A 22,016-nucleotide genomic window follows, 5' to 3' on the forward strand; every position below is an offset into this window, starting at 1 on the left:
AAAAACACCACAATACCATCAGGGTTGGAGTAGCCCATCAGTATAACAGGATCCTCCAGTGGGCACACAATCTCTGAACCATAATAATGGGCCCCAAAGGTCCGGCAGTGGACTAACCCATTTAGGGGCTGTCTTTTATGAGGTGATATCACTTTTTAGATCTTATTAATGATATGTCCTACATGGACGTGGGCCAGTCCTGTATAGGTGAGAGTATAGCCTTAGTATCATCACCCCTGGAAGGCCTAAGGTAGCCCAGTCCGACACTGGTCACAGGGCCTCATCATTATGTCACATTGCCACATTGTAATGTAATTCAGACCATTGTGATGTCACATAGCCTAGTATTATCTCACACAATTCATTGTGATGTTACAGAACTCTTTGTGATGTCACAATGCCATATTGTGATGTCAACATGTCTCACTGTGATATTACAGAGCCCCGATGTTATGTCACGTAACTCACTGTGATGTCACAATAGCACATTCTGATGTTATAATACCCCATTGTGATGTCACAGTGTCACATTGTAATGTCACATTGCCCACTGTGATGTTATAATGCCTCTTTGCGGTGTGACAATGCTGCTTTGTGATTTTACATAGTCCTTTTTGATGTTATAGAATTGAATGTGACCCTTTGTAAAGTCAGAATCCCCAACTGTGATGTCACCATTGTAATGGCTACAAAGTGCAGTCTCTCCTCTGCCATATTATGCACTGTGATAGGTAGCATTCGTCAGCCCTCCAGTAAAGATTTATCCATTAGATGACCAGATGGTGAAACATATTGTCGCTCCAGAGAGCAGCCCTGTGACTACGTGCTTTACACCGTTCCAGCAGACCCCTGGCATTGTGCATGGTGATCTTAGTCTTATGAGCAGCTACCTGACTGTACAGTTCTTGTGCTGATAGATTGGAGCTCTGGATGATGTCACAGAGAATAGGTGGTTGTACGTGATACGTGCTGAAGTACAGAATGGCCCCACTCTGCATGGTACGGCAAGTGAAGTCAATAGTTAGGGGAGGTTCATGTATTTTGGCCATAGAGTGTAGGTGAGGACCCTGTACTAACCAAGACGTGATATCTTCTCTGCTTCACCATTGGGCACTGAGCCTGTATTGCTGTCTCCTTCTCTCTTCCTCTTTCTTGTCCCCAGTGCCATGAGTTTACAGATGAGCACACCTATAGTGAAGCTCTAATGACCGAGTCCATTGGGTACCGGACCAGCCGCAGCACCTCCGTCTCCTCCCAGCAGGGTTTGACTACATCTTGCTGCCCACGGCGAGCTAAGCGACGAGCCATACGACTTGCTAACTCCACAGTCTCCGTCAGTCGTGGCAGCATGCAAGAGCTGGATACCCTGCATGTACAGAAGGGTCTCAGCCAGAGGTGAGCAAATAATGACAGCCGCCATCACCCATTCTACATCAGGGGCCCCTCAAATGTCTACATTGCTAGAACCTGGTTAGAAATGCTGCAGAGTATCTCTCCCTCTGGATTTTAAAGGTCAACGAGATCATGTGCATGGAAAACCTCACTTCCTTCCTGCATGACATGGTTGGAGTCTTTAATAAAAGCTGGTTTTATTGGCTGGAATTCCAACGCTCTGTGAATATCAGATGCTTCTGGGCTCTGGGCCTTCCTCTTAGGCCTGAGCGTTGTCCCCCGTGCAGGGTTTCCATCGTAGGCCATTGTGATATTGCCACTATTATGCTATTCTCTATCCTTATGTTATTGATTATTGGTCTGATGGGGACCTGACATGGCTGATTTCCCGGGCCCTCATTGGGATAAGGGCCCGTGGAAAAAAGAAATACTGCAGAGTGACCCCACAAGCAGTGCCAACAAATGGTGCCCCATAACAAAGCCAGAGTGACCCTATATATATTTTCAGAGTGATCCCAGGGTACTCATATTAATTGTGCCAGCCCTCACTGCTTGTTCCTATAATGCATGATATATCTTGTATGGCAGTGGACCGTCAAGGGGGAAGGGGTTGATAAGCATTTACTGAGGGATAGACTGGAGATTGGCAGGTTATAAAGTGAGTTGTCAGCACTGAGCCGGCAGTAATGTCTTTTACAGGGATACAAGACAATATATTTCTGCAAGACGGTCACTTCTGAGCAGGAGGATGAGCAGATATCCCTGACTAGACTTCCTGACGTGAAATATTAATGTATGGGGCAGGGAGAGACTCTTAAAGGTGCAAGTCACCTGCCCCTTTGTTCATGTAGCATTATCTATAAAATAAGTTAAAGGTCGCCCTGACGCCCCCACAATCTGCCCATTTATAGCAAGAGCTGTGTGTGCTAACCAAGGGGCATACACAAACCATAGCAGGGTCCAAGAGCCAAAAGATAATTAGGCCTTACACATCCTCCGCCACTTCTCCAGTAGTCACTGCTGTCCCCTTCTGGTCACTATTCTCAGCCCTCTCCACTTTACCAGGACTCATAGCAGACCATCTACATCCCCACTTAATCATGTCTGTCCCCCTCCACTTTCGAAGTAGTCACAGCTGTGTCCTGTCATTCCCTTAGTAGTCAATCAGACACTCTTTCACTTCCCTAGTAGTAACAGCAGCCCTATCCACTCCCCCAGTAGTCACAACATACCCGTCAAACTTCCAACTTTCCCAATAGTCACATTAAGCTCCTACTTACCCAGGGGTCACAGCAGCCCCCTTTCCCAGTGGTCACAGTAGCAGTGGTCACAGTAGCCTCCCTTAACTGCTCTAGTAGTAACAGCAGCCCCTCTTCATTTCCCAAGTAGTCATAGCAGGCACTGTCCATTTTCCCAGTACTCACAGCGGCCCACCTTCACTTACCCATTAGTTATAACAGGCACCCTCCACTTCCCAAGGGGGCACAACAGCCCCCTTCATTTCCCCAGTATTCACAGCAGCCCCCTTCCTTCCCAGTGGTCACAGCAGCCCCCCTTCCTTCCCAGTGGTCACAGCAGCTCCCTTCCTTCCCAGTGGTCACAGCAGCCCCCCTTCCTTCCCAGTGGTCACAGCAGCTCCCTTCCTTCCCAGTGGTCACAGCAGCCCCCCTTCCTTCCCAGTGGTCACAGCAGCCCCCCTTCCTTCCCAGTGGTCACAGCAGCTCCCTTCCTTCCCAGTGGTCACAGCAGCCCCCCTTCCTTCCCAGTGGTCACAGCAGCCCCCCTTCCTTCCCAGTGGTCATAGAAGGCCCACTTCACTTCCCCAGTGGTCACAGAAGTCCCCCTCTCGTAGAGTATATGTAAAGGCCAGTACAGACATGTGATGTAGATTGTGAAATAAATCTGCTAAATACATATCGCATGAAATAAATGTGTACACTGTACATTAAATAATACCTACCAAAGAGATTAATAAATGATGAATGACCTGATATAATACATCTCTAATTTATCTATTAATCACTTATTTATCTCCTTGTTATGTATTACTTAATGCTGTATGTATCAGATATATTTCACCCGATTTCATTTATTGTATCTATTTGATATTTTTCCCTATTTTCATACATTTTTAGGTTTTTGTGTTCACATAATATAATTTGCACTTTAGGAAATTTTTAATATATCATTGTCATATTTTGTGCTTTGATGCCATGATCCATATGGTCATATATTGACTCCATATTATTGGGGCTATTTGTATTAGCTGTAATAATGAAGATTTAGATAAGATAATACTGCATTGGGGCTAATGATTGCTTTGTAAGCCAAGCAGGACCGTATGTTATGTACTAGCGTTCTCATGATGTTTTAACACATGCGCCCTGGTTATGAACGACTCTAATGTCTATTTCTTATTCAGTTCGCCCATGTTGTGCTTATTCACCTGCCATAGTTTTCATGCGCTAAATTGCTTTGTTACTGGGGAGTTACATGGCTACGCTGGACAGAATAGTTCAAAGATGTGCTCTCATACCACATGGTCTATGTCACAATTATGTGCTGAACTTTTTAGGTATACTGTGTATAATTTTATTTTTTAATTCAACAAGTTTTTATTGAGGTTTTTGTATTTTCAGCATGTAACAAACAATGTATAAGATAGATACAGTCCTATGAAAAAGTTTGGGCACCCCTATTAATCTTAATCATTTTTAGTTCTAAATATTTTGGTGTTTGCAACAGCCATTTCAGTTTGATATATCTAATAACTGATGGACACAGTAATATTTCAGGATTGAAATGAGGTTTATTGTACTAACAGAAAATGTGCAATATGCATTAAACCAAAATTTGACCGGTGCAAAAGTATGGGCACCCTTATCATTTTATTGATTTGAATACTCCTAACTACTTTTTACTGACTTACTGAAGCACAAAATTGGTTTTGTAACCTCAGTGAGCTTTGAACTTCATAGCCAGGTGTATCCAATCATAAGAAAAGGTATTTAACCACATGAGGACCGCCGTACGTAAATTTACGGCCTCATGTGCTGGTACCTAAAGACCGGACTATTGCCGAAATACGTCCGGCCTTTAGGTACCTTTCTGGCGGGGGGAGGGGTGCGGGGGGGACAGGGGTTAGGTGTTACTAACACCTAACCCCTTCCTCCATAACGTCCAGTCAGAACTGAGTCCGACTGGAAGTTTTAACCCTTTCGATCGCGCCGTGAAACATCACGGCGCGATCGAAAGGCATCCGCCGACAATTGAAGCTGATCGGCACCCCCCGCGGCGAGATCGGAGGGTGCCGATAGCAGTAAAAGGTAGTCTGGGGTCTGGCCAGTGACCCCAGACTGCCCGGAGCCCCCACATACCTGGTGATCCTGCCAGGACCTTCTGATGTCAGGCTGTGCGTCTACACAGCCTGACATCCTGCTACGGAATGCCATGTGGGACACCTGCAGGCTGTGTCTCACATGGCATTCTATATCAGCAAAGTATTGCTGATTGAAGTGTCCTAAATGGACACATGAAAAAGTAAAAAAAAATGTAAAAAAAATAAAATGAAGTGTATGAAAAAAATTAATAAAGTTATAAAGCCCAAAAATCCCTTTTTCTCAATAGAAAATGAATTATATAAAAAAAGAACTCAAAAGTAATAAAAACAATGCATATTTGGTATTGTCGCGTCCGTAACAATCTGTACAATAAAACTGAAATAATATTTAATGTACACGGCGAACGCCGGAAAAAAAAAACGGAAAAAACTCGCCGGAAGTAATGATTTTTCGCCATCTCACCATACAAAATATGCTATAAAAAGTGATCAAAAAGTCATATGCATCCGACAACAGTACCAATAAAAAGCGCAGGTTGTCCCGCAAAAAATAAGCCCTCAACCAACTCTGTCAACCGAAAAATAAAAATGTTACGCCTCTTAGAAGATGCGATGCAAAAAACATTGATTTATGTCCCCAAATGTGTTTTTCCTCTGCAGAACTAGTAACACATAAAAAAATACTATAAATGAGGTATCGCCGTAACCGTACCGACCCGCAGAATAAAGGGAACATGTTACTTATACTGTACGCTGCATGGCGCAAAATTAAAAAAGTAAAACTCAATGCCAGGATTGATTTTTTTTTTTTTTAAATCCAGCAAAAAAGGGTTAATAAAATGTATTCAATAAGATGTAGACACCCAAAAATGGTGTCATTACGAAATGCATCTCATCCCGCAAAGAATAAGCCCTTATATGGCCGCGTCACCAGAAACATAAAGAAAATATAGCATCTCACAATGTGAAGACAAAAACCCTCAAAAATCGCCAAATTATTAGAACACAACTGGGTGCGTCATGTAGGGAATATATAAGCTGTGTGAGCGGATATCAGGGGACACCCCAGATTTACAGCTTATGAGGGAACAGACACCAGAAGTGACCCCTAAAGTGACCCCCAGAGTGACTCCCCCAATCATAGGAGCTACGGGGACATAGTAGGGAATTTGGTGTTTGCAATGTCCTCCGCACAGCTTATACATTCCCTCTTCGCCATCCGCTGTGCAGTCACGTCCGGGATACTAATACTCACCACACCCCCTGATAAATTCTTTGAGGGGTGCAGTTTTCAAAATGGGGTCACTCCTGGTACCCCATGGAATCCACTTTTCTGGTACCTTACAGGCTCTACAAACATGACATGGCGTCCAGATACCAAACATCTGAATCTGTACTCCAAAAGCCGCATAGCGCTCCTTCCCTTCTGCACCCTGCTGTACGTCCAAACTGCAGTTAACGGACATAATGTCATATGTGGGTATAAACTGATACTAGGGCACAGCCGGACACAGAAGGGAAGAAGGGTCATTTGGTTTTTGGAGCACAGACGGTTTGGTTTTTGGATGCCATGACACTTTTGTAGAGCTGAAACGCCAGTAATTTGGAATCCCCTGATAAATTACCTTATTTTGGAAACTACACCCCTGAAGGATTTATCCAGGGGTACAGACAGCATTTTTAACCCCCAAGTGTTGCTATAACTTTATATATATAACTATAACTGTAGTGGATTGTGAGAGGTGAAAATGACCATTTTTCCAGGAATACGTCCTTTCAGTGCGTAATATGTTGTGCCCACCTTGTATCAGAGATGAACGCTCTAAAAGCTGTTGTGCCTGGGATACCCGTTTAACAGTTTTTGGAGTGTCTCTGCTGACATAAGTCGGGCACAACATGTTGCACACTGAAATGGCAAATCTGTAAAATTTTCATTTTTAACTTCTCTATCAGTTGCGATTTCATTTCTGGAAACTAAATAAATGCAACACTCAAGGGTTAAAAATTCTCGCTACACCACTTGATAAATCCCATCTGTGGGCTAGTGTCCAAAATAGGGTGACATGTCTGCGGATTCCACTTTATTGGCAATTCAGGGGCTTTGCAAAAGTGGCAAAAAAAACCAAACTGTGCTCCAAAAACCAAAATAGCGCTCCTTCCCTTCTGTCCCCGGTTGTGCCCAAACAGCCGATTCTACCCACATATGGCATTAAGTACGTTATCCGGGGTACACCAGTGTCATACATGTGGGCATACACTGCTATTTGGGTACCCAGCAGGGTGCAGATGTGAAGGAGCAATATGTGCTTTTGGAGTGCAGATTTAGATTCTTCGTTTTTGGACACCACGTCACATTTGCAGAGACCCTAAAATTGCCCCTACAAAATGGGGTCACTTCTTGGTGAATTCCAGTTTACTGGAACCTCCAGGGCTCTGCAAAAACATCATGGCGCCCAGAGGGTCCCTCTAAATCTGTATCCCAAAAGCTAAAACGCACAGTGGTCCTTCCCTTCTGAGCCCTGCTGTGTGCCCAAGCAGCAGTTTACACCCACATATATAATTTTTTGACCCCCGGGATGGCCCACTTAATAGTTTTAGGAGTGCAGGTCTCTGACAACACAAAGTGGGTGCAACGTATTGGGCACCGAAATGGCAGATTTTTAAAAATTTCAATTTTCATTTTGTACATTAATTTTTGGGAAGCATTTTAGGCTCAAAATGATAATACCCCTTGATACATTCCTTGACAGGTGTAGTTTCTAAAATGGGGTCACTTTTGAGGGGTTTCCATTGTATTGATACTTTAGGGGCTCTGCAAATGCGACATGGCACCTCAAAACTATTCCAGCAATATATGCCCTCCAAAATCCAAATAGCGCTCTTTCCATTCTGAGCCCCAGCATGTACCCATACAGCAGATTTTGGCCACATATGGGGTATTGCCGTGTTCAGAAGAAATTGTGTAACAAACTGTGGGGGGCTTTTAATTCTTAAACTATTTGCAAAATTAAAACTATGGCGCTAAATGGACGATTTATTGGGAAAAAAAGTAATTTTTCATTTTCACGTCCCAATGTTAATAAAATCTGTGAAACACCTGTGAGGCCAAAATACTCACTCTACCCCTAGACAAATTCTATGAGGGGTGTAGTTTCCAAAATGGGGTCACTTATAGGGGGTTTCCACTGTATTGGTACTTTAGGGGCTCTGCAAATGCGACATGGGACCTGAAAAATATTCCAGCAAAATCTGCCCTCCAAAAGCCAAATAGCCCTCTTTCCATTCTGAGCCCCGCCATGTTCCCATACAGCAGATTATGACCACATATGGGGCATTTCTGTGTTCAGCAGAATTTGTGTAACGAACTTTATGGAGCTTTTTCTCCTTTATCCTCTTGTGAAAATTAAAAATTTGGGGCTAAATTGACAGTTTGTTGGAAAAAAAGTAATTTTTCATTTTCATGGCCCAATGTTAATAAAATCTGTGAAACAGCTGTAGGGTCAAAATGCTCACTCTACCCTTTAATATGTTCTGTGGGGGGTATAGTTTCCCAAATGGGGTCACTTTTAGGGGGTTTCCACTGTATTGGTACTCTAGGGGCTCTGCTAATGCGACATGGCACCTAAAATTATTCCAGCAAAATCTGCCATCCAAAAGCCAAATAGCGCTCCTTCCATTCTGAGCCCCGCCATGTTCCCATACAGCAGATTATAGCCACATATGGGGTATTGCCGTGTTCAGGAGAAATTGTTTAACAAACTGTGGGGGGCTTTTACTCCTTTAACCCCTTGTGAAAATGAAAACTTTGGAGATAAAGTGACATTTTAGTAATTTTTCATTTACACATCCCAATGTTAGTAAAATCTGTGAAACAACTGTAGGGTCTAAATGCTGACTATACCCCTTGATGAATTCTGTGAGGGGTGTGGATTCTAAAATGGGGTCACTTTTGGGGGGTTTCCATTGTTTTGGTACTCTAGGGTCTCTGCAAATAAGGCATGGCGCTGAAAATTATTCCAGCAAAATCTGCTGTTCAAACACCCAGTGTCGCTCCTTCCCTTCCATGCACTGCCGTGTGCCCAAAAATCAGTTTACACCCACATGTGGGGTATTTCTGTGCACGGGAGAAATTGCACAATAAACTGTCAGATGCATTTTCTCCTTCAACCCTTTGTGAATGTGTTAATTTTGGGTCTAAATGAATGTATTAGTGAAAAAAAATGAAATGTCTAAATTTCACTGCCATATTATTTTTATTCTTATGAAATGCTTAAAGGGTTAACAAACATCCCAAATGCTGTTTTGAATAATTTGAGGGGTGCAGTTTTGAAAATGGGGTAATTTATGGGGGTTTCTATTATACAGGCCTTTATAATTACTTTCAGAACTGAAGTGGTCCCTAAAAAATTGGTTTGGAGAATTTTCTTGTAAATCTGGAAAATTGCTGTTACACTTGTAAGCCTTGTGACGTCCAAAATAAATTAAAAGACAATCAAAATATGATGCCAATATAAAGCAGAGATATGGGAGATAATATTTATTCATGTATTTGGATGGTATGACTATCTGCCTGAAAAGCAGATAATTTCACATTTTGAAAATTGCAATTTTTTTCAAATTTCCATCAAATTTCCTAGTTTTTTTATAAATAAATGCAAAAATATTGATTAGTGTTTACCACTAACATGAAGTATAATGTGTTACAAGAAAACAATCTCAAATTCATTTGTGTAAGTTAAAGCGTCTCAAAGTTATTGCCATTTAAAGTGACACATGTCAGTTTTGAAAAAAGAGGCCTGGTCTTTAACATACTTTTGGGCCTGGTCCTTAACCGGTTAAGGTGGCCAATTGCAAGTTGTTCTACTATTTGAATCTCCTCTGAAGAGTGGCATCATGGGCTACTCAAAACAACTCTCAAATGATCTGAAAACAAAGATTGTTCAACATAGTTGTTCAGGGGAAGGATACAAAAAGCTGTCTCAGAGATTTAACCTGTCAGTTTCCACTGTGAGGAACATAGTAAGGAAATGGAAGACCACAGGGACAGTTCTTGTTAAGCCCAGAAGTGGCAGGCCAAGAAAAATATCAGAAAGGCAGAGAAGAAGAATGGTGAGAACAGTCAAGGACAATCCACAGACCACCTCCAAAGAGCTGCAGCATCATCTTGCTGCAGATGGTGTCACTGTGCATCGGTCAACTATACAGCGCACTTTGCACAAATAGAAGCTGTATGGGAGAGTGATGAGAAAGAAGCCGTTTCTGCACGTACGCCACAAATAGAGTTGCCTGAGGTATGAAAAAGCACATTTGGACAAGGCAGCTTCATTTTGGAAACAAAAATTGAGTTGTTTGGTTATAAAAAAAGGCGTTATGCATGGCGTCCAAAAAGAAACAGCATTCCAAGAAAAACACATGCTACCCACTGTAAAATTTGGTGGAGGTTCCATCATGCTTTGGGGCTGTGTGGCCAATGCCGGCATCGGGAATCTTGTTAAAGTTGAGGGTCGCATGGATTCCACTCAGTATCAGCAGATTCTTGAGAATAATGTTCAAGAATCAGTGACGAAGTTGAAGTTACGCCGGGGATGGATATTTCAGCAAGACAATGATCCAAAACACCGCTCCAAATCCTCAGGCATTCATGCAGAGGAACAATTACAATGTTCTGGAATGGCCATCCCAGTCCCCAGACCTGAATATCATTGAACATCTGTGGGATGATTTGAAGCGGGCTGTCCATGCTCGGCGACCATCTAACTTAACTGAACTTGAATTGTTTGTCCAAAATACCTTTATCCAGGATCCAGGAACTGATTAAAAGCTACAGGAAGCGACTAGAGGCTGTTATCTTTGCAAAAGGAGGATGTACTAAATATTAATGTCACTTTTCTGTTGAGGTGCCCATACTTTTGCACCAGTCAAATTTTGGTTTAATGCATATTGCGCATTTTCTGTTAGTACAATAAACCTCATTTCAATCCTGAAATATTACTGTGTCCATCAGTTATTAGATATATCAAACTGAAATGGCTGTTGCAAATACCAAAATATTTAGAACTAAAAATGATTAAGATTAATAGGGGTGCCCAAACTTTTTCATAGGACTGTACATTCTTAGACATAAGTGTCATAGTTCAGATGCGTACAAAGTGCTATATATAAGTTTGTATGTGTTTCTTATGTTTTTTACACACAAGGAAATATATGGTAAAATTCAGACTGCAATATGTGGGGGTTGATTTTTGCACATCTCCACCAATCTAACATTATATTATATATTACATATATATTATGATACATCAGACATTATACGCCAGCCATAGTCTACTTTACACTGACCAAATGCAGATACTTACACAGTTACTTAAATATCACATAATCCACAGCTAAAATCCAATACAGCCGGCCGATATTACCGCACTGCTCGCTACTCCAAGGGATCTATGGCTTAGATAAATACATTAATACACATTAATAATGGATACCCGCTCTTCTGTGTGCGGAAGATTCCATTGCAAATGTTTGGTGGGGAGGGAAGACTTATGGACACCTCAGCACCTCTGCCCAGTACTGCAGCTTCCAATGCCACCTGTTCCTGCTGACGATTTTTAGGTGACATCACATAAGAGCTAGGCCGCTGCTCCTGCCCCCTTCTGGCTTGTTGTCTTCAATGAGATCATGGATGAGCTATCTCCTGAGGCCATTACACGGCTCATATCATACTATGTTTGCAGTGTCAGCTTGCCAAAGGATTTGAGGATTCCCCCGGCAAATATGGCAAACGTATGCATAGGCTCCCCATTAACCGTTGACCCAGACTTGGTCAATATACCTACTTTATGCTGTAACTTGATCTTACGGGAATACCCTTTAATGATGATACTCATAACACTACTGACCCTTTATAAGCAGAGAGCTTTAGGGTTAGTGTCCATTTAAAGGGGTGTTCCAGGACTTAAATATTTCTGATCTGTCTCTAGTATAGGTCATCAGTATTAGATTGGAGGGTGCCCAACACTTGACACCTCCACAATAAACTGTTCAAAACAGTAATCATGTGACTACACGTGCATTAGTCACATGTCCTGTTTGCAGCTCAGTCCCATTCAAGTGAATGGGGCGGAGCAATATTATAATGTAAGACGCTGTGCTTGGTCTATAGTTGTGCAGGGTGTCAGACCCCCACCAATCTGCGTTTTCTAGGACCATAAAAATTGACCGGTCCTTAGGATAGGATATTAATATTGTATTAGTGGGGGTCTGACTCCTCCCCCCTCACTATCAGCCATTTGAAGAGGTCATAGAGCTCAGGCAATCCCCATTTCACACAGACTTCTCAAGCCAGTGACATCACATTCATCAGTCACATGGCCATACTGCAGTTCAGTCCCATTGAAGTGAATGTGATTGAGTTGCAATACCAAGCACAACCACTATACAATAAACAGCGCTGTGCTTGGTAAGAAGTGTTGAAGCTGCAGCAACCCCAGAAACAGCTCATTGGTAAGGGTGTCAGTTGTCAGACCAGTGCCGCACCTCCCATGAGGCGACCTGAAGCGACCGCTTCAGGCGGCGCTATGCCAAGGCCCCAGGGAGGGCGGCATTTTTGCTTACCTAAGCCAGTCCAGGACAAGCTGTTCCAGCGGCCTCCCCTCACGCTCAAGCAAAGAGCAGGTCCTCTCTCTGCCTGCGAACGCTGCTAAGCCCTGCCCCTTTTGCTTCACCCCGCCCCCTTCGCTCCACCACACCCGCTCCGCCCCCTCCTCCGGGGGGGGGGGGGGGGGGGGGGGGGTCGGCTTTCTGTCGTTCGCCTCTGGCGGCGAAAAGGGCAGGTTCACCCCTGTGTCAGACCCCACCAATCTGGTGCTGATAACCCAGTCTAAGCATAGGTCATAAATATCAACATCCCACAAAACCCCTTTAAGTGTCCATCTAAATTAATTTTTTTCCTAGAGTTCTTCATTACTTCTGTTTCTCACGCTCTTGGTCTTGTCTTCTTTTTGTCTCTCCTGTATTTAGTCGCTCCAGTCTCAATGCCAAAACTCACGGGAACCTGAAGCTTAACTGCGAGACGTCTGATCTAACGGCGGCCATTATCAGCATCCCGACGCCGCCTGCCAACACTCCAGATGAGCCCTCGTCACCAAATGCCGGCGTTGTGAGGAATTCCAGTGTCACCGCCAGATACTACCAGGAGACTGTCAGGATTTCCAGCTTGTAGGGCCTGGTATACCCCGGAACAAGTGACGTCTCCAAACACACTGTGACACCACACGGACACAGAACACCTCACATTGACCATATCTACCAGACAATCAGCCCATCTCCACGTGGACGGCAGAACCGACGCAAAAGCCATCAGACGGAAAACACACCGTGACAACCAACACCGCTGCTACTACACGACACTACATACACCACAAAACACACGCTTCCAGCATTCAAAACAGCACAACTTTAATCGTCTCCATTGCCCTTGATATCTACATGCATTGTCATATCACCTTCACCAAATCACCTTTTGATTCATGGTAAGAGAATGAAAGGGTTAAAGGTAATAGGCATATTAAAAGCACATACAAATCTACTATGTAATGATGGGGTAGTAGTGACGGGCAGGAGAACATAGTCAGTGAGTCAGGATACCCCAGGAAGGACCAAGACTAGAAAGACTCCGGTATACCTGACTACCATGTGGTAGAGGAGACTGACAACCATATGTAATGGTTGTCACAGAGAGGACCCTCATAGAAGGTAAGACAGGTCAGCGCAGCGGTCAGACATACTGCATTACCCATGTCATTGTAACCACGTCAGGAAGGGTTTAAAAAAAGGCAATGGGTTGTCAGAAGCTTCTCAGACTCTGAAGCTGAAATGATGGGTTGTCAGGACCCTCACAGATACTGAAGGTCAAGTTATGGGATGTCGGGACCAGCATATACCCTAAGGAGCAGGTTAAGGTAACTAAAGGCCTGTCAATGTTGTCATGGAGTTTCAGGACCTTTACAGACCCTGAAGGTCACATTATGGGGTAACTGAAGGCCTGTCATGGAGTAACTGAAGGCCATGTACAGACCCTGAAGGTCACATTATGAGGTAACTGAAGGCCTGTCATGGAGTATAAAGCCATGTACAGACCCTGAAGGTCACATTATGGGGTAACTGAAGGCCTGTCATGGAGTATAAGGCCATGTACAGACCCTGAAGGTCACATTATGAGGTAACTGAAGGCCTGTCATGGAGTATAAAGCCATGTACAGACCCTGAAGGTCACATTATGGGGTAACTGAAGGCCTGTCATGGAGTATAAGGCCATGTACAGACCCTGAAGGTCACATTATGGGGTAACTGAAGGCCTGTCATGGAGTATAAGGCCATGTACAGACCCTGAAGGTCACATTATGAGGTAACTGAAGGCATGTCATGGAGTCTCAGGCCATGTACAGACACTGAAGGTCACATTATGAGGTAACTGAAGGCCTGTCATGGAGTCTCAGGCCATGTACAGACCCTGAAGGTCACGTTATGGGGTAACTGAAACTGTGCCTGGGTACAGAGGATCAGGTAATGGGATGTTAGGGGCCTGCACAGAACTGTATGGTTAGGTTATGGGGTAAAATAATATCATGATGGATAAAGAGGGTCTGTATATATGGATATGTATGTACGTGGGAAGGTTTCATCATCATCTTCATCATTCATTCTACTCATATTCTTCCTCACTCTCACCCATAATAACCCAAGGATGGACAATATACAAGTAGCCATTATATTAGGCTTGACAAGAAGATCTTCCATAGGAACCAATAGGGAGAAGCCTTCAAATTTCCTGTCCTTATGGCTACCTGATTCCTGGGTTTTGTTCAGCTCTATGATACATTTCACCCTCGCCAGTCCATCATACACTCACACTTCATATAAACACACACATCATCCATCTACAGACTATACACACATCATATACACATACCATGTACACACACATCACGTACACACTTCATACACACACTCGCCCACTGGATACATATGCCATACATACATCATGTACATACTACATACACACCCACACATATCATGTACATACTATATACACACCCTGAACATACACATTTCATATATATATACACAGTATATGCACACCCTGGACATATACATCATGTACACACATCCTTACATTAGATACACCCATCACATACATATTTACACATATCATTTGCACACTATATACACACACTGGACATAGAGACATTATGTACATACTACATACACACCAGCACACATCATATATACAGATCATGCACATTTCATATACACAGTATATACACACACGTCATGTACACATTATACACATACACCCTCACACTGGACACGCACACCTTGGTTCCCACTGGACGGACAATTCTGTAGTCTAGAGTAATGCACAAATCGAGAGGAAATCTATGCACATATTATTCTATACGTATATCGCTGGGGAAGGGGGTCCTTGCATTTGGAACTGAGACACATTGCACACATGTGTGTACAGAGCCCAGTATGGACATGTATGTACAGACCTGTAGATAGCGATACTTGTACAGCACAGTACACTTCTATAGGGATTCGGGGCAATGTATAATGTCTACATGCACAGAGCTATGTACAGTATATTTATGCACAGCCTTGTATATATATTTACACGTATACACAGCACAGTATAGATGGGTAGTCACAGCCATGTATATGACTATGCAGAGCTCCTGTGGATGTATGCACAGCATTGTATATGTTGATATGTATGTGTGTATATATAGGTACAGCATGTATGTGTATATAGATGTACAGCACTATATAAATGGAGGGGCAATGTGTTCCATGCTCTACGATGCAGAGCAGGCTAAGGTGCTGGTGTAGGCGACTATGCATACTAAAGCAGGGTTGTGGGCCGTGACCCCCTACAAGGCCGGGGGACGATACGGTAAGAGCTTCTGACTCAGGGACACACAGATTTTCTTCTTCCTTTCTTGTCGGCCTTCATGTCTAAGGCCCTGCAGACCATAACACGTCTGATCCTTGCAACCAGTGACCACTGCATGCCACCAGCCCCACTGTGCTGCTGCCTGCCCACCGCCTGCCAGGACGATACAGAGGTGACAGCCCGAATGTGATGGCAAGGAGCACCACTCAGCCCCCCACCCCTTTATTACATTCTGTTTGTTTTTAAAGAATTCTATGTCATTGTGCGATTCTTGCTGAGGTTTGATGTTCATTGTGCGATTGTTGTACAATCATTGTGTGGCCAAAGACGGCAGAAATCAGGTCGCACATGTAAGTCTGTGGCAATACAGTGGGGTGATGCCAGGGTGTTTATTTGGGTGGTGACGGCGCCATCTGCAGGCTCACAATGGGCATTACAAGGGCCGTTCTATGCATGTTGTGACTTTCATATATGCACATGTGGGCACAATTCACACACAGCCATATGTGAGGGTGTTGGGGGTGGGGGAGGGGGTATGTATGCGTATCCTGAGCTTGACTGGGTACCGTTCTAGGTACCTGTCCACATGGTCCTGATGTACAAGACCTAGGGCGAATATTTGAATAGTTTTTTTTCATTGCTTCTAGATAGAGTATTCCACGGACTGTTACATAAGACTCTGTGTGCAGTCTCTTCACCACGGGGTCACATGATCTTAGCTCTGTACAGGTCCAAACCACAGCTCTCCATCTCTTCTTCGCCGCTCTTGCCTACAGTGATGTCTGCAGAGCATTATTCTCCTTTGTATTTGCAGTCATGTTTACGCTATCCATGGTACTGACAGAATATCCTTTACGCTACCTACTACCGCTGCAGAGCTTTGCACCCCTCTGTCCATGACATATACAGATTGTTGCTGTAGGTACCCACAGAGCATTGTCTATTGAATCTAGCTGGGTAACTACCTAGATTGTTGCTCACCTTGTCCATGGTATCTGCAGATTGTTCCTTATCCAATCTGCAGAGTATTGCTCTATAATATTTGCAGAATGTCGCTCTCAATACATGCTGAATATCCCTCCTATTTGTTATATCAGTGGTTTCTTACTTTTCCTGTCTAGGCTATCTCTCACCCTTACCAATGAACCTGCAGAGCATTGCTTCCCTTTATCCCTGATGTTTGCAGAATGTTGCACTTGTCAAACATTGCTCTCCATGTCTAATATATCTGCAGACTTAATTTCCCTATCTAGAACATTGTTCACCCTACCCATGGCATCTGCAGAGCATTGCTTCCATGATATATGCAGAATGTTGCTCTGCGTGCACGGTCGCTTACCGTGTGCTGAAACGTATACAGAATTGCTGTCACCATTTGCAGAAAATTGCACTTTATGTACTTGAAGGCTGCAGAACATTGCATCTCTTCAGTCAGAAATCCTGTTAGGGTTAATACTAGGAGTCTCTCAATCAGGGTGCTCATTTATTAAGTTGACCATACACCCTCCACTAATATCAACTAAACCTGCTGACTTTGACAGGACCAGCGACCATCTTGGACTCCCGACTCTCCCCTGACACCAGATGTCCAAGGAAAGGTCAGACTGTTGGATTTTAACATGCCCGATCCTTTTGTTCTGGTGTCTGGCAGCGGATTCCCTCTATTCTCATTAAAAACACATTTACATCTAGCCAAGCTGAGTATGCATGTGTATGGGAGGATAGAGGGAATAGCTACCTTTAGCTGACGCTCTCTGGTGTATGGCCACCTATGCAGAGAGATGAAAAATTTCTAAATAGCATCTCTTGCCCTAGAAGACGGGACACATCCGTACATTACAATGACAATGGGGGAATTTATTAAGACTGGTGTGTATTATGCCAACCTTAAAGGGGTTTTCTGGCCCCAAATTGATTTATTATACTGATGACCTATATACAGGAAATTTAAGATTGATTTGGAGATGGAAAGCCCCTTTAATTCATTCCCTGACAGGTACAAGATGTACCAGAATTACTATAAGACTTCAGACTGGCGTAGATTTGTGTTATAACTCATGCCAGTTTGCTAGGCATATTGGGTGTCCCCAGCCCACCTAGATTCCTGCCTCACTCTACCCACTATCTATAATAGAGACGAGCACGGTACAAGAGCTGAAATGCACCGTTATGTGCTAAATTGGCCATTTTTGGCCACCTTATAGGTGCTACAGGGTTAGTAACTCTGTGCCAGTGAATTGATTTAAATGACATTGTGTAATACATCATTTCACCTGTGGAGGTGCTGTAGGGGAATCAGATGCTTGCTGCCAGGAGGAATTTTTAATGACCTAATGGAAAAAAACCTCCAAATAAATAATTAATTAAAAACCATTAGGTGATGGCGGACGTTCTTCACTACTTGTCTCCTGAGATTTTTCCAACTGTCCAGATTGGGCATCAGTAATCCAATGGCTATGACCAAGAACTACATGTACTAGGTTTCTATCGCAAGAACTGTCAGGTAAGAATCCCTAAAGTGTCTGATCGTTGGGGTCCTGCGGCTCCAGTTTGGATGGAGCATAGTCGAGTATGTGCATGGCCGCACCAATCAATGTCTATGGGGCTGAGTACGCCATTGGGCTATCTTAGTCAGTCCCATAGACTTTGAATGCACGTGGCCAACCAAGCTCCATTCATACAGGGGACACAGGACCCCCATTCTCATGATCTTTACCTAAACATTGTTACTGCATTCATTGTCACAGTATGGTTCCTACACTGTAGCAGCTTGTGGCTGTTACCCCAATAACGACATATATATGTGCCAGTCTCCACCCCTGATGTGATGTCATCACCTGCGGTAATTGAGGCGCACAGTTAAGTGACATCTGTCTAAAATCTGTCCGTGGTAGTGAAAATTTGGAAATGATGCAGTATGGGACATTTCTAACACTGAATCTATAATGAAGTTTTCTATAGCACATATACATTGGACGTCCACTAGATCCTTAAAGCCACATGCTCGGATTTCATTTTCTTGATCTACTTAAAGCCATGGACACTGTGAGCAGTCACCACATCCAATTCTCCCTGACTCCCAAAATAATGGACCCGCTCAGAGCAGTTGTCACAATTTTGTCTTCCATGCATGTTAATTGTCTGTCTTCACCTTGATAGGGTGGTGTGGGGGAGGGGAGGGGGGTTCAGACTCTGCATCTCATTTGTCCTTTTAAATTGATTATTTTGATGATAAGGAATCGAAATAAAAGAAGTTATTAAAATGGAAATGTACAAATGGTTAATTATTATAGAACACTAGACTGCTGAGATATAACACCAGATCCCAAATTATATCATCAGAGTGCTCTATGGATGAACGATGGACCAGATCCCATACTATATGATTAGAGAATGCTCTATGGATAAGGTATAAGAACAGATCCCATATTATATGATGAAATATCACTCTACAGTACTGCTGAGATACAAGACCAGATCCCATATTATATGAACAGAGGCACTCTACTGCTGACATATAAGAACAGATCCTATATTATATGAACGGAGAGCACTATACTGCTGAGATATAACACCAGATCCCAAATTATATGATCAGAGTGCTCTATGGATGAACGATGGACCAGACCCCATACTATATGATCAGAGAATGCTCTATAGATGAGGTATAAGAACAGATCCCACATTATATAATCAAATAGCACTCTACTGCTGAGATACAAGACCAGATCCCATATTATATGAACAGAGGCACTCCACTGCTGACATATAAGAACAGATCCTATATTATATGAACAAAGGGCACTGTACTGCTGACATATAAGAACAGATCCCATATTATATGATCAAATAGCACTCTACTGCTGAGATACAAGACCAGATCCCATAGTATATGAACACAGGCACTCTACTGCTGACATATAAGAACAGATCCTATATTATAGGAACAGAGGCACTCTACTGCTGACATATAAGACCAGATCCCTTATTATATGAACAGAGAGCACTATACTGCTGAGATATAAGACCAGATCCCATATTATATATCATAGATCACTTGGATGTTTAGCTACAAGACCAGTTCCCATATTATATGATCATGGAGTGCTCTATGGATGAGTTATAAGACCAGATCTCATAATATATGTTCAGAGAGCACTATAATGCTGAGATATAAGACCAGATCCCACATAATATGATCATAGATTGCTCTATGGATGAGTTATAAGACCAGATCCCATAATATATGATCAGAGAGCAATATACTGCTAAGAAATAAGACCAGATCCCATATTATATGATGAAATAGCACTCTACTGCTGAAATATAAGCCCAAATCCCATATTATATGATGAAATAGCTCTCTACTGCTGAGATACAAGATTGCATATTATATGAGCAGAGGACACTCTACTGCTGACATATAAGCCCAAATCCCATATTATACGATCAAATAGCACTCTACTGCTGAGATACAAGACCAGATCCCATATTATACGATCAGAGTGCACTGTACAGTACTATGTAGATATTAGACCAGATCCCATATCACTTTGCAGCTGAAATATAAAACCAGATTTCATAATATAGGATCAGAGGGCACTATACTGCTGAGATATAACATCAGATCCCATATTGTAGGATCAGAGAGCCCTTTACTACAGAAATATAAGACCAGATCCCATATTATATATCATAGATCACTGTGCGGCTGAGATAAAGCTGTATCCCATATGATCAAAGAGCTCTAGTGCTGAGATATAAATACAGATCCCATAATATAAGGCCAGGGAGCACTGTACTACTGATATATCCAAACAGATCTTGTATGATCAGACAACATTCAACAGCTGGTATACATTAATAGATCCCATGTCATATGCTTAGAGACCACTCTGCTGCTGAGATACAAGAATAGATATCACATTACATGATCAGAGAGCATTTTTATGCTGATATAAGACCAGATCCCATATTATATGACCAGAGAGCACCCTAATGCTGAGCTATAAATACTTATTCCACTGTGTATATTATAGAACAATCTGCTGAGATAAAAGAATGTGTCATAAATAGTACTGCTGATATAGCTGAACAGATCCTACAGTCAGGCAGCCCTTGATAGTTAGTACAGAAGAACAGATCTCATATGATCAGAAAGCAATCTACTGCTGAGATAAGTAAACATTTTCCATATCCATATTATATAAATAGAGAATGCTCTATTGGTGAAATATAAGAATAGGTCCCATATTATAGGACCAATGAGCACTATACTGGTGATATATAAGAACACAAGACATATTATATGACCAATGAGCACTATACTGGTGATGTATAAGAACACATCCCATATTATATGGCCAGTGAGTACTATACTGGTGATATATAAGAACATATCCCATATTATATGACCAGTGAGCACTATACTAGTGATATATAAGAACACAAAACATATTATATGAGCAGTGAGCACTATACTGGTGACGCTAGGTTCACACCTGCGTTCAGCTGTCCGTTCTGTGGTTTCCGTCTTCTGCATGCCAGAAGACGGAAACCATAGACCGGGTCCTGCTGTGAGCGGCGGTGAGCGTTTTAGGCTCTCCGCTGCGAAACCGGATTTTTTTTATCCGGACACAGAGTACTACATGTCCGACTCTGTGTCCGGATTATAAAACCCGGTTTCGCGGCGGAGAGCGCAAAACGCTCATCGCCGCTCACGGCCGGACAGCTTTCTCACCCATTCAAATGAATGGGTGAGAAAGTCTCCTGCAGGTTTCCGTCTCCTGCCTCTGTTTTAGGCAGGAAACGGAAACCTCAAGTACGGAGAGGGCAACGCAGATGTGAACGAGCCCTTATATATAAGAACACAAAACATATTATATGACCAATGAGTACTATACTGGTGATATATTTAGAACACAAGACATATTATATGACCAATGAGCACTATACTGGTGATATATAAGAACACATCCCATATTATATGACCAGTGAGCACTATACTGGTGATATATGAGAACACAAGACATATTATATGATCAGTGAGCACTATACTGGTGATATATGAGAACACAAGACATATTATATTACCAATGAGCACTATACTGGTGATATATAAGAACATATCCCATGTTATACGTTTAGTGAGCTATACTGGTGCTGTATAAGTACACATCCCATATTATATGACCAGTGAGCACTATACTGGTGATATATAAGAACACATCCCACATTATATGACTAGTGAGCATTATATTGGCGATATATAAGAGCACGTCCCATGTTATATGACTGGTGAGCACTATACTGGTGATATATAAGAATATA

General features: G+C 42.7%; 1 protein-coding gene across 2 annotated transcripts in view; it reads left to right on the forward strand.

Moving 5' to 3' along the window:
* KCND1 (potassium voltage-gated channel subfamily D member 1) overlaps positions 1-13,961 on the forward strand; it is a 55,624-nt gene extending 41,663 nt beyond the window's left edge. The window contains exons 6-8 of one of the 2 annotated variants that reach the window (XR_012711859.1): positions 1,163-1,395; positions 12,752-13,750; positions 13,878-13,961. Coding sequence is in view for 1 of the 2 variants with exons in the window: in XM_075260499.1 (XP_075116600.1) it covers positions 1,163-1,395; positions 12,752-12,953 (435 nt within the window). In the remaining variant the exon portion in view is untranslated. Of the gene's footprint in view, positions 1-1,162; positions 1,396-12,751; positions 13,775-13,877 lie in introns of those variants that run through there. The other variant, XM_075260499.1, reaches the window with a different exon arrangement.
* Positions 13,962-22,016: the final 8,055 nt, after the last annotated feature.

The sequence above is a fragment of the Leptodactylus fuscus genome, chromosome 11 (assembly GCF_031893055.1).
Source record: "Leptodactylus fuscus isolate aLepFus1 chromosome 11, aLepFus1.hap2, whole genome shotgun sequence".
In the NCBI taxonomy this organism is placed as follows: Eukaryota; Metazoa; Chordata; class Amphibia; order Anura; family Leptodactylidae; genus Leptodactylus; species Leptodactylus fuscus.